Here is a 13,667-nt window from a genome sequence, read left to right as displayed (position 1 = left end):
GGTGGGCTATAGCCCTTTTCTGCCGCTTTTTTCTATGTTTCTATGTTTCTATCTTTTAGCCAAAAGCTGACATCAAATACATTCGATGTTTAAAAAAAAATGCCCTGTACAACAGTGCAAACACCATTGGCATGATTTTCACAGCTTAGTACAATCAAAGGCCTCCAAGATGGCCAGGCATTGAGAGGGTACAGGAGGAATGTGTCATGTCCACCATACTGTGTAAGACATTATCAGGGCTGTGTGGTGGCTTGAACACATCAGAGGAAGGTTACCAGATATCCGGATTTCTCCGGATATGTCCCCTTTTAGAGGACTTGTCTGGGCATCTGAATGGTTTTTCAAAACCCGGCACTTTGTCTGGGTTTTGAATAGCTGGTGAGATCAGGGCCGGGGCGGACCCAGGAGTGGAATGGGGTGGTCCCGGGGCAGAACAGGCCGGGGTCATGCATCCCCTTTTACCAGATGGAAAATCTGGCAACCCCAAAAAGGGAGCCCAAGGAGGCCTCAATGACGAGACAATCAAGGCACAACAAAGGAGTCGTGAAGAGAAGATGTCAATAATTGAGCCACGGGTGTGCAGTTCAAAGTTCACTTTATTGATGGTAGCACAACGAGGACTCGAAGACTACAACACTGACAGTGTTTTGGCATCTATGCCTTTGTCAAGAGTCTGAATGGCTGGTAGTTCTATCACATAAATAGAGCATTCAATACAGGTCAAATTTAGAAGCGACCAGAAAAATATCTGGTGTTCAAAGCAAAGCCAACTGATGGAGAGAATGGTGAGCTGTAGGTGTTCTTTGAGGAGAGGGTGGCAAACCAGCAACTGCTATACCTCTTTCCTTTCCTTGTCCTCTCCCCTCAACTCCTCTAGAAAGTGCAGGAAGAGCCTTTGTCTGTGTTTGTCGCCGATAAATGCAAGATGCAAGCACTTTTGAAAATGCAGGAGACTTGCTCCAAGAAGGCGCCTCTATTGTAGCAAAAAAAAGAAAAGTATCACAAGAGAAAACGATCCCGGCAGCCTCTGCGTGTGAGTCTGAAGTAAAGCAAATCAAGTTCATCAAAGATGGACATCATGTGCATCCATTGACTGACATTATTATGCGATAATGAGGGAGGGAGGCAGGCTTTGGAGGGAGAGAAGCAGACAGGCAGGCAGGTAGTTGGTTGCTGAGATTTCTCATATTTGGCGCAGCAGGGAGGGAGGGTGGCTGGTTGGCTTTGGGAGAGGGGGTGGGACAAAGGCTGAAAGGCAGTGAGGGAGAGGCAGGCAGGCTTTGGCAAGGGAGGGGCACTAAGGACATAGAAAGGAGGCACTGGGGGCACTAAGGACATGGGAAGGGGCAGTAAGGACATAGGAAGGAGGCACTGGGAGCACTAAGGACATGGGAAGAGGCAGTAAGGACATAGGAAGGAACACTGGGGACACTAAGGACATGGGAAGGGGCACTAAGAACATAAGAAGGAGCACTGGGGGCACTAAGGACATGGGAAGGAGGCACTGGGGGCACTAAGGACATAGGAAGTGACACTAAGGACACAGGAAGGAGGCACTGGGGGCACTAAGGACATAGAAAGGGGCACTAAGGACACAGGAAGGAGGCACTGGGGGCAATAAGGACATAGGAAGGAATGAGGGAGGGAATAGAAAAGGACAACTGTTGGGCCTGAGTGTCGAAAGAAAGAAAGAAATGATGCACAGTCAGAAGGAAGTGCAATCAGAGACTCATGAAATCACCAGATAACGAAGATAGGAAAAATGATTTTATTTTTAATTTAGTGATCGAAATGTGTCAGTTTTGAGAATTTATATCTGCTGTCTATATTTTGTACCATATTTGTCTATTTTTCTATAGTTACTGAGGTGACATTGCATATTTTAAAGTCATCTACCTTGACATCTTTGAAACCCCCCAAATATAAATGATAATTAACATTTTCTCTGTGTGTGGTGTGCTTTGTGGGTTTTAAAAAATTTTATGGTTACCATTATGAATTAATAAGATGTTATGTGTACATGAAAAATGAATGGAAGAAATTGGGGGCGGGATTGGAAGGCAGGACATGGGCGGGCTTGGGGGAGGGCTGACAATTAATAGATGTCCCGTTTTGACGAAAAAAATAAATGGTCACTTTAGGCATGTAGGAAGAGCAAAAAGAAGGCTAAGAAGGAAGGGGTCATGGTTTCGTGGAATATTCTCAGCTGGTGAGGTCCTACATGCGGCTCACGAGTGTGTGGGGCAATCTTATCCAGAGGATTATGACCTGCTTTTGTCATATGCCGATTCCGTGCTCGACACGTATCAGTGTTTCGGTGTTTGGGCTTGGCTCAACTATGCCGAAGCATTTAGGGACAAAAGTTTCCAAGTTTATTTAAAATTTTATAAAAATCACTTTTTCAGACGTTCAAAGCAATGTACATTTAAAAATTAGGGGGGGGGGGTTTGTACAAGTTGGGCATGATTGGGTGGACATGACTTGTGCGGGGTTGTTTGCGAGGGACCTGGTGCACTTGTTGTACATAGGCTGGAACTTGCTTCTCAACGATTTTGCAATGTGTTGCAAATGGTATGCGGTTTTCATGGGGTCCTAGATGCAGCTCTGTTAATTGGTGGGGGGAGGGGGCTATAATTATATTACAGGCTCGTGGCAGTGATCCTGAGCTACTGGTTAATGGGCTCATCTGGCTATGAGCAGTGGGCTGGCTGGAAGCTCTGCCATTGGGTCAGGCGACCCTGGGAAATGGGGCATGGAGGTACATGCCACCCCTCCCCAGACCCTAGCTGACATGGCAGGATCGGGGGCTATAAGTATTACTAGGCACATATGGTAGCTCGGGAATGTTTATTTGCTGTTATAGTTTGAACTTGTTATGGTTACCAACAGAGCTGCGGCTACCCAAGGCGAGAGTTTGCGTTTTGATGATTATGCTCAGTGTTAAGGGGAGAATGTATAACAAGTGGGGGAAGGGCAGGGGAGTGGGGTGTTAGGGGGACTCGGGAGGCTATGGGGCAAGGATAACAGTGTACCCTTCTCTTCCACTGCCAACTCCAGGCTCCGTCCCTTCTTTCTTGCCGCACCGTTTGCCTGGAACAGGCTGCCTGAAGCAATACGTCGTGCCCCATCCCTAGCAGTAGTCAAATCCAAGCTAAAGGTCCACTTTTTTGAAACTGCCTTCAACTCTTAACTCCCACTCAGATACCTATACCCACTATAATCTCCGCAACCCTGAAATGTCCTGTCTAAATTAGATTGTAAGCTCTTCTGAGCAGGGACTGTCTATTGTGTGTTAGAATGTACAGCGCTGCGTATGCCTGTCAGCACTATAGAAATAATAAATAGTAGTAGTAAAGGTTGGAGGGGGGGGGGTTTCGGTGACAACCGGGCCTTTCCAGATCCTGCTGTTAATGTTGTTTTAAATCCCCTTAGAATCATCACATCTCAAGACAGTGTAGGGGGCTGTTTTCCAAGGGAGCAACTTCTCTGAATGGTTGGCGATGCTACCCCTCCTTAGATAAATTGAGTTCAGTCGTTCAATACTGGGGGTGATCCAGCATCCATAGAACTGGCACTTGTGGCTCTGGATAATGAAGGATCTAAACTTGTAAGGCATTGACTAGGAAGTGCTCCTTTAACGAGTGGATTGCGTCCTTCACTTTCTTTATACTTTTCTTGCCGCTTTATTAAACGTGTCCGTCTCTGCTTTCTTCTATAACGCTTGTGTAAGCTTTTTACACCGTGATCTAATCTTGCTACTGAAATCTCCCATTAAACCTGTCATCTGCACTGTCTTCCTTCCTCCCGGTCCCTTTTGCCAAGAGGATGCGTGTCATATTCAGTTGTACTTCCATTCTGCTACAAGGTGACTGCCACACTTTTTATGCCCCAGGTTTAAAAAAAAAAAACACCAAAGTTTAGGTAACAAGAAGTATTACAATAATATTTTCTCCTGAAACCTTTTCTTCAAGTTGATCCATTTACAGAGAAGAAGAAAAAAAAAAATCGATCCATAAAAATAAAACGTTTCTTTGAAGGATGCAAATTTTTTTTTTAATGCTTTGGTTTTTTTGGAACTTGATTGCAGTCATTTGAATAAATAAGCCTTACGGTTTCAACCATAATAATGATCATAATACAATTTACGTGCAGATGATGCCTGGCAATATATATATGAGAGAATTTCTGTCCCCATCCATCTTTGCTTGATTAGATGTCACATCTTTCAGCAAGTTTTTGTCACGGTGGAGCAAGATGTGTTAGATTAATATTTATTTCCTAAAATTTCTCCTCCCTCCCACCTTCACGTCTTCAAGAAAATATAAATCTAGGTGGTGCAAGCTAGGATGGTGGGGGAGGGGGGGAGGAAGGATCTCCTGGGCTCCCATCTGAATAAATGTCTATATTAATGAATTATTAACTTAGCCGACCATGACCTTAAAAACTATAATCAGCAGACGCCTAGAGCGGGAAGAAAAGCTGCTGAATTCTTTATCGGACTCCTGTCAAAAGCCAACCGACCATTTGTCTTCTCTAAGATCAGAAGAATTAATTAATATGAAATGCAAACGTTTTAATTGTATGTCAAACGGAATCAAATATAGGGTCTTCCTGATTTGATCATGTCAGCTTTACTGAGGGGATTCTAGCCATCCCTTTCCCCCACACCAAAAAAAAAGTTCCTTATTGAGGATGCTTTTTTTAAATTTTGTGTTATCTCCCTAGGAAATTATTTTCGTTAGTTAATATATCGATCCAGGTTTCTCTTCACAGTTTTTATTTTAAAGGCCATTAATCAATGAAGAAGAAGAAAAAAAATCCCCTCACCATTGCTTCTCTCATTTTGGTCGCACTTGAACTACTTATTTATTTCTCTTCAAGGAAAAAAAAAATTGAGCTTTTCGATTCGGTAGTCATCGATTTGTATATAGGGTTTAATCGTCTCCTAAACGGCTCCGAAGAATAGCAATAAAAAAAAACAAAAAACAAACAAACCATGCACGCCAAACCACCAGAACTATCCAAATGATTAACAGAGATGAGAGAAAGGAAAACAGCCTCTTGGAAACAGGGCTATGAGCGAGCAATGGAGATCGTTCCCCCGGGACACCCCTACAAAAGCAGAGAAGAAAATGAAGCGGCTCCTCTGAAAAGTCACTGGCCTGGGTGCTAATGGTGAAGGACGAGCCAGAGGTTGATGTGCAGGAAAGGGAAGCCGGTCTGTGCAGCAGGGGCCAAAGCCTTTGCTCTGCCAGGAAGGGGAAAAACGCGGACCTCACGGAGAGTGTGGCGCAGTGGTTAAAGCTACAGCCTCTGCACCCTGAGGTTGTGGGTTCAAACCCACGCTGCTCCTTGTGACCCTGGGCAAGTCACTTAATCCCCCCATTGCCCCAGGTACATTAGATAGATGGTGAGCCTGCAGGGACAGAGAGGAAAAACTGCTTGAGTACCTGAATACATTAATGTAAACCGTTCTGAGCTCCCCTGGGAGAACGGTATAGAAAATTGAATAAATAAAATAAAGACTGCAGGTCCTTAAAAATCTGAGGTCCGGGTCACTTTTAGGGCTCCTTTTACCAAGGTGCGCTAGTGTTTTTAGGGGGGGCGCTACAATGCCCCGCGCGCTAACCCTGCGCTACACGGAAAATACTAACACCAGCTCTATGGAGGCATTAGCGTGTGGCGCACGGGGCAATGTTGCACGTGCTGAAACCGCTAGCGCACCTTCGTAAAAGGAGCCCTTAGTCTCGACATAGGTTATGGCTCCGACAGACCTCTATGACAATTGATGCTTTCCCCTCCCTATGCCGAGACTAAAAGTGGCACAGACCTCAGGGCAAAGGTTTTGCCACTTTGGTTTTTTTTTCTCAGCAAAGGGAGGGAAAAGCAGCTCTGCCTCTTTCTGCGTTTCCCATGCCCTACCCTCCTCCTACAGGCCGGCGCTCTCAAAGTTAGAACGAGAGGAGAAAGGCCAGTGCATCGAAATGATGCTGCCGGGCTCTTAAAATGTGCAACACTCAACCAGGCGAAGCATAGGATCAACCAGGCTCTTCTTATGTTGTAAATGTAAACAGGAGACTAATGGCTAAACTGCCAACTTTCCAATGTCTTAATATATTTATTTATTTCTTCCGTTTGTGCGTCGCATATACCTATACAAGCTCTTGGCGACATTACAGAGGAAGGGGTTAGATGAGGGTAGGGAGGACAATGGAGGGCAGGAAGATACAGGAGGAGAAGCGGATACAAGTGATTAGGTGTCAAATAGATGAGTTTTCAGTTTCTTCTGGAATTTGGGATGGTTAGGTTCCGTCCTGGTCATTTCAGTAAGGTCATTCCAAGTTTTTACGCCTAGAAAGGTGAGCATGGAGTGGAAAACACGTCTGTATTGCTGATTTTTTTGTGGAAGGGAGACTTAGAAGTATTCTGTTGAGGGTTCTGCGGGAAGTAGACCATGCCTCGGAGAAGAGCTGGATATTAACAGAGGAAAAAGAGCTCAGACACCCATTATGCCACACCTTCTCACAAGGGAGTTCTCTATTGCTTTCATTGGTCTAAAAAAGACCTCAGTATAATTTTTTTTTTTTTACTTGTTTTGTAATATTTTGCTTCTCGTGTGTTTTCTTATCTGTTTTGCAGTCACCGCTCAAAGCGCCCGTTTTTACAATTCTTCTGAATACAGTGCTTGAAAGTGAAGTGCTCAATTACCACTAGCTCATACAGTATTTATTCAGAACAATTGTAAACTCATTTGAGAAGGCCTCTTTGGGTGTCTGAGGTCTTTCCCTTTATTTACTGTATATTAATATGTTAACACATCTAAAACTTGGCAATTTAGACACTAGACTCCTGCTTGTAGTTTTGTGTTTTTCCTTTTCCTTTTGATCCTCATCTCTCATGCCTCTTATGCATAACACAGGGACGCGATCAGATTACTGCATATACTCGAATACAAGTCGTTCCGAATATAAGCCGAGACCCCCATTCCCCCCCCCAAAAAAAGGAGGAAAAATAGTTGACTCAAATATAAAACAAAAGAAAGGCAAAGCTGATGTCACAATACAACACATGGGATTTTATTGAAAGTTCCTATGGGAAGTCCCAACAAGGATCCTGGTTTCAGCAGAACGCTTACACGCCACACATTCACAGCGTCAATGACACAACACCCTTATTATACATGATGATGAATAGAGAAATGGATTCCTTTAAATAAATTAATCAACAACTACTCAAGTCTTCTTATATCTTGAATCTTCTTATGAGGATCATCAGTGAATCAAGCCAAGTAGACTACTACCGTAGATTATTTTTCTTTATCTACAAGGCTTGTAGAATTTCCTATAGGTCATCCGGCTGGTGGACACTTTGACAAGCAGAGTGTCTGCATTAAGACCCGCAATCTCTCTCCCATAGGATCCTTTCCAATCAGCAGAAAGAGGAGGCGGGAGAAAGACAGAGAGAGCAGCAGGCAGATAAAACAGACACTGAGAATCCTTCCTCTCTTCCTGGGGCTCCCAACTTCCAAAATTTATGTGGGGGTAAACCGTAGTTGTCTACTTTTGCGTTGAAATCAGGTTTAATCAGTTTGGCAGTACTGAATGCTAGAAGCTGATCTTTGATCTCAAATAAAAACAACTATCACAGCTTTTTTTTTTTAAATTACAAAAAAATCATGTGTTCATGTATAATAATAAAAGGTTTTAAAATTTTACTTGTCAAAAATTTGAAAAAGTTTGTTTAATTGTACTTATTTTTTTTTTTTAAATTGCTGTCCTCAAAGATTACATCAGGCACTACTTTTTAAAGAGCAGATTCCTAGATACTAAGGCCACTTTAAAAAAAAAAAAAATATTGTTGAAAATACCAGGGGCCGCTGAAAAGTTCTCAGCCCAACCAAGAAGAGAATGATATGCAGCCATGAAACTTACAAGTTATTCCACACTTTTCTTGACACTTTTCGTTTCATTTCATATTATTGAAACGAAAAGTGTCAAGAAAAGTGTGGAATAACTTGTAAGTGTCATGGCTGCACATCATTCTCTTCTTGGTTGGGCTGAGAAATTTTCAGCGGCCCCCTCCTATTATCTTTTTGAAAACATTCGAGGGTGTGAGATCCTTCTAACAATCCATCATTGCCCTGTGTATTAATATTAGGCTAACAACCATCCTTGCCCCTATGTGTTTAGTGCCTGTTAAACAATATTAAATAATAATATGATGACTTTACATATTATTAAAATGGATTAAAAAATGGTTTCCATCCATTAAGATACATATAATGCTGAAAAAACATTATACGGTGAAAAAAAAAAAAAATGTAATAAAAAGGAGGTGTTTTGTTTCTATTTTTTTAACCCAGTCTGAGTGATTTATGTTCAAAGATGAGGAAATCTGTCAGGAATGAGTAAAGGGGAGGACGAAATCGGAATAAAAATAAAACGAAAAGAAAATTCTCAGAGGTTCTCAGAGATCTACCAAATGTTTTTGCAACATTCTGAGCAATCAGAATGGGAAAAAGTGGTGATGGAGGGAGAGGGAGGTGGGGGGTAAGAGGTTGTTTTACTTTTCTTCCTTTAACCATTTTCTGACCTTTTAAAATATATAATCCCCCAAAATAATGGTTCAGAATGCATTTATAGCTGACACAATAAGATTGATCAAAGACAGTAGAGAGGATTTTTTTTTCCTCTCTTTTGATTTTAGCCTCCCAATAAAGTGTTGTTTTTCTGCTTGTGTTTGTCTTTAGCTTAGGTGTTATCAATCTGTGGGGCGGATGACTGATGGCCTTGTCAAAATGACGCCAGTCGAAACATTTTCAGAACAGCTCTGGTCAAATGTGTATAAAAATGCCCCTGCCTGGACAGAGACAAAATCCAAACAGCAGCTTTCCCAGGCTCGGAGAGAATGTATGGGAAAGAAATATGCTTAGGGAAAAAAAAAAAAAAATAAAAAAAGACGACTTATTATTGCAAGTCAAGTGACTTGAGACATTGAATGAAGTGTCGCGTTAAAGACATAAAAAGTATTTTTAAACATCAACACGTGTAATCCTTGTTGCATCTTTCTCATTTTAAGAATGAGGAACGAAAAAACGGGTGAAAATTGTGAGATTTTCTCCTCATTCACTGCACAGTTTTAAGAGAGAAATGTAAAAATTAAAAAAAAAACAAAAAACACACGCTACTACAAAACCAATTGAACAGCTGATCAGAAATAGAGAGGGGGAAGGGGAAGAGAGCAGACAGGAGAAGGAAATCAGTTAACTTTGTTTTGAGCCTTCATTATTTAGAAACTTTCTCTAACCGAAGAATTTTAGTATCGATGATCTAAGCAAAAAAATTTGTATGAAAGATGATTTATTCCCCCCTCCCCCTGCTTAGATAAAGCCGCAAGACCAAGAACAAGCCATTTCTGGAGTAACCAGATCTCTGAGTCTGTCCTAAACGGACAGCCTGCAACAATAATCATAATCATAATCATAAAATTAAGGAGTGGAAAAAGTCACCAAGCTTTGGAGTCAAAAGAAACATGAAAAAAAGGGTTAAAAAAAAAAAATCGCACGAGTTTCAACTGAATGCTAGCTGCCCTCCTAGGACAGGTAGGGATAAACTCCACAGCAAACTTCCTTTAAAACCAAGGCCGCGATTAACTTAGAAGGGATCATTCTTTTTCTTGCTATACGTTACTATATGCCTGTTTTCTCATAGAATTATTCTTCATACTATAATTACAGTAGAAGCTATCCACCACAAATCGCAACAAAAGTATTGGAATAGGACTGAAAAGGGAGCAGGGGGAGCCGCAAGAATGTTAGGACCGCTTAACTGTTTCCTTATCAACATATTAGGAGGGATACTTTGCAGAGCAGAGTTTAGACCGGAGTCTACTTTCTCTCCTAAAACCGTGCTCGCGGGAGGAGGGTGGAAGGTGGAGATAGGGTGGGTGACAGGAGGCACACCAGCTAAGAGTCCTTTGCCCATAAAAACAAACCGTGTGGAAGACGCCCCCTTCCAGGAGAGAGCAGAGGCAGAGGGTTTGTGTGTGTCTGTGAGTCCCACGTGTGCCAGTGATCGCAGAGCCGAACTCTCCCTCCCTCCCTCGCTCCCTCCCACCCTCCCAGGCTGAGCTCAGCCCCGGCGCCTGGATCTCCCAGCCGCTCCCCTTCTTTATTTGCTGGGTTTCCCCTGGCTGTGGCTGGCAGTGAGGGCGGCAGAGGCAGAAAGGTAAGGCGCAAGACCCCGATCTCCTCCTTCCTTCCCCCTCCGGGGCAGGAGGGCTCAGATCGGCCCGGGGAGGAGGCTGAGATGCTCCAGGGGCGGGCTACGGGCTGTGGTGGGGGGATCTTAGCGGTTCTGCCCCCCACACATACACTTAGGGGTTGCTGTTAGGGGGGGATCTCGGCAGTTCTGTGTGCTACTTTCCTAGTTTTGGGATGGGGGGGGGATCTCAGCAGATTTGCCCCCCGCTTTCTGTCTACACTTACTTTCCTAGGTTTAGGGGGAGTCCTGCAGCCACTCACCTCCTGTCTCTCTCTCTCTTCCAGATGGCCATGCTGAAGCCGGGGGATCCCGGGGGCTCGACCTTCCTGAAGCTCGACCCGTCCTACCCGCAGCACTGGCAGCGCCTCGTCCCGCAGAGCGCCCTGAAGAGCGGAGCCTTGAGCCTCCTGCAGCCGCCGGACAGCAGCCATCGGCCGGCCGCCCTCTCCTCCTCCTCCTCCTCCTCCCTGCGGGGCATCACCCCCGGGCCAGCCGCCGGTTTCGGGGCGTTGCCCCCCAGCTCCGACGCCCCGGCCCCGCCCAGGAAAGAGCCGCCCAGCGCCAAGGGCCCGGAGAAGGGGCCGGCCCGCCCGCGGTGCAGCTCCGAGGAACTGGACTATTATTTGTACGGCCAGCAACGGATGGAGATCATCCCCCTCAGCAACCCCACCAGCGACCCCAACAACCGTATGTACCAGTCTGTCCTCACCTCTAGTGGCCCAGTGGCCCACCAGTGCAACCAGAACACGCCAGCATCACAAAAGCCTAGTGCAACTGGCATCTAACTTTCATGGCATCCAGCACTCTGCTGCCACCAGTAACACATCCTTTCACTACATCAGCTCATGCCACTTGGCGCCCTCTGCAATAAAAGTTCCAGGGCACCAATGCCACGCTATCTGCCCTGCGCTAACGGCCTTCGTTGGCGACCAACATCCACTTTCTAAGGCAACTATCACCCCCCTATCAGGAGCATAAAAGCTGCTGCCTATTCCCCCCCCCCCACCCCCCAGGCATCTCAGCCTAAACCCAACACAGGCAAAGTTTCATTTCTTTCTGTACCCACTTTTTTAGTGTTTGAAAAACCAGGCCTTAATATTTGTGGTTTCATTTAGGTGCCTGAAATTCTTATCTGAATGTAGATACATTTTAGATGATGTGGTTTGATTTTTAACTTAAATTTTAGCTTTAGACTCCCCCCTCCCCCCCCCCCTACGAATGGCTGTAAGAAAACTGTATGTATATAACATGGGTATTGCTTCGCTATCATTGAGCTGGCTAAATTGACAATCTGCTCTTCATAGCATAGTGGCACACGCAAATAACTGAAATATCTGCAGTTTTTACAACAGGTTTTTGAATTTGCAACGATTGGGCGGTGAGGCAGTAGTGTTGGGGTTCTTCCCCTGTTATTGCCTCCATTTCTCCGAGCATAAAATTCACTAACAGTCGTATGTAGCTCTAAACAGGTTATTTCGAAGACTAGTGAGTGATTGATTTCATTGAATTTTAGTATAATTTCAGCTGCAATGTTAAGTTGCCCCCACGTAAGCGAGTTATTAACACAGGACTGTATCGCTAGTTAATTGCATTGCAAAGCGTCAGCCCAGGTCAAGAGGAAGTCCCAAGTGTCAGCGCATTTGTGTATATTAACGTTAGAAGTGTGTCAAAATCAAACGTGTTTTCGAGGAACCTTCTGCCATTTTAAACAGCCAAATATTGTAGTATATACATTAGCGTGTTTTCTTTTGTTTTTCGTGGTAATTCTGTACAGATTTTTCACAGCTTGGGGAAAGCTGTCTGGAGATACGACCCATTACCCACATAGGGAACGCGATGACCAGATGTACGTTCGCGGTGCATTTCACAATGTGCCTTGGATTGCCATTTGGTTTTCGGATGCCTAATTCTTCCTTCCTTTATTCATATCCACAAACTTTCCATATTTGTCAATCTGACCGGGCAGGGATCCTTTTCAATTCCTCCACAACTTTTCCAAACTAAATTCCTTCTAATTGCCATTCCCCAACATCTCAGACGATTCCTGAAGCTCGAACAGCAGCACTCTGCAAATATCTATCCGGATCTTTAAATGTCGTCTCAGGGGCTCATAAGTTTGCAGGACAGTTAGAAATAGGAAAATGTTGGCAGCTTCCCTCCCCAGCCTCTGCACTTTCATCAAATAAAAATGCAACTGCCAAGCCCTATGGGAAAAACTCTGGGAAATTATTCTGCAGTCGGGAAAATTAAGAAAGCCCCCCCACCCCTACCTATTCAGACCCTCTGATCAAACTCCTTAGGACTGTTTCAGCCCGGGATAGGTATTTTTGCTTTGGCTTTTCAGCTAACCCTTCAGTTGCAACATTGCGCCCCTCACTAACAGAGAACTGGAAATAACGTATGCTCCCCCTTAAGATGATCTTATACAAATCAAATGCCCGAAGTGGGTTGTTTGGCTTCAGAGGTGGCTGCACACGTCTCTCTTAAAGCGGTGGGATTCAAAGGCTTTCAACAAGTCTAAAGCCTCCTTATTTGGGTGATCTGCGTACTGCAAGCCCTGTCTGAGAGGGGCGTGCTTTGAACCCCTTTTCTCAACCTGCCGAAAGGCCGAGCTCAGGCAGAGAGAGCTTTAGTGGGGTGGCACAGGATCGGCTTGGACCCGAAGTTATGCACAGGCAAAAGCACACTCAGGTGTCCGAAGTTAGTAATAGTGGTTTACTGGATTTAAAAAGAAAAAAAAAAAAAGGGGGGGGGCCAAACATTTTATGTTTGAAGAATACCGGAATAGTTTTCTTTAAACTTCTTTATATTGTGTATATAGGGATTTGTAAAGTAGCAACATCCCGTAGAGCTCGGGGCTTATTCTCCCCCCCCCCCCCAAAAAAAAAAAATTCTGCTCAGAACATCTTCTGACAGTTACACCCGCAAACCTCTGCCGTTCCTAATATTTATTTTCTTATGGAAGCCAGTGCAAAAACATCTCTTAAGAACAAGGAAATAAACACATCCCCCAGTTTTTACAATAATATGGACAAATATACTTAAAACTTACTATTTAGCAGGGAACTTTTATAGTTACCTCTTAACTATCCTTAACTTGCGAAATCTGTCCTGTTCGTCTCCAGTTAAAAGTGGGGGAAATATATCTTGGATTTCTACTTAAAAAAAATTACGTGTGTTAAAAGGAAGAAATTGCAGACCAGATCTAGTTATCTTGCGTCCTAAGCGTATGCAAGCCATCCCTCCCCCGCCTGCCCCCATGTATACAGTCATATATTAGATTGAGGTTAGAAAAGGTGGTGACTGTTTATTTAAGGTGATAAAATGGTCCATCAGCAGTAATCTCCATCGATATGTGCCACAAGGAGATGAAGAATGAGGGGACAAGCCACAATTAATTGCCCT

At 44.1% G+C, this 13,667-nt stretch overlaps 1 protein-coding gene across 1 annotated transcript in view; it reads left to right on the top strand.

Moving 5' to 3' along the window:
- Positions 1-10,081: 10,081 nt before the first annotated feature.
- The window catches only part of PRDM6 (PR/SET domain 6), a 288,493-nt gene continuing 284,907 nt past the window's right edge, over positions 10,082-13,667 (top strand). Inside the window, 2 exon segments of the mRNA XM_033929007.1 lie at positions 10,082-10,226; positions 10,547-10,949. Coding sequence (XP_033784898.1) covers positions 10,547-10,949 — 403 coding nt within the window. The 5' untranslated portion in view covers positions 10,082-10,226.

The sequence above is a fragment of the Geotrypetes seraphini genome, chromosome 1, assembly GCF_902459505.1.
Source record: "Geotrypetes seraphini chromosome 1, aGeoSer1.1, whole genome shotgun sequence".
In the NCBI taxonomy this organism is placed as follows: Eukaryota; Metazoa; Chordata; class Amphibia; order Gymnophiona; family Dermophiidae; genus Geotrypetes; species Geotrypetes seraphini.
Note: the sequence above shows the minus strand (reverse complement) of the source record. Positions and strands in the feature narration are given on the sequence as shown.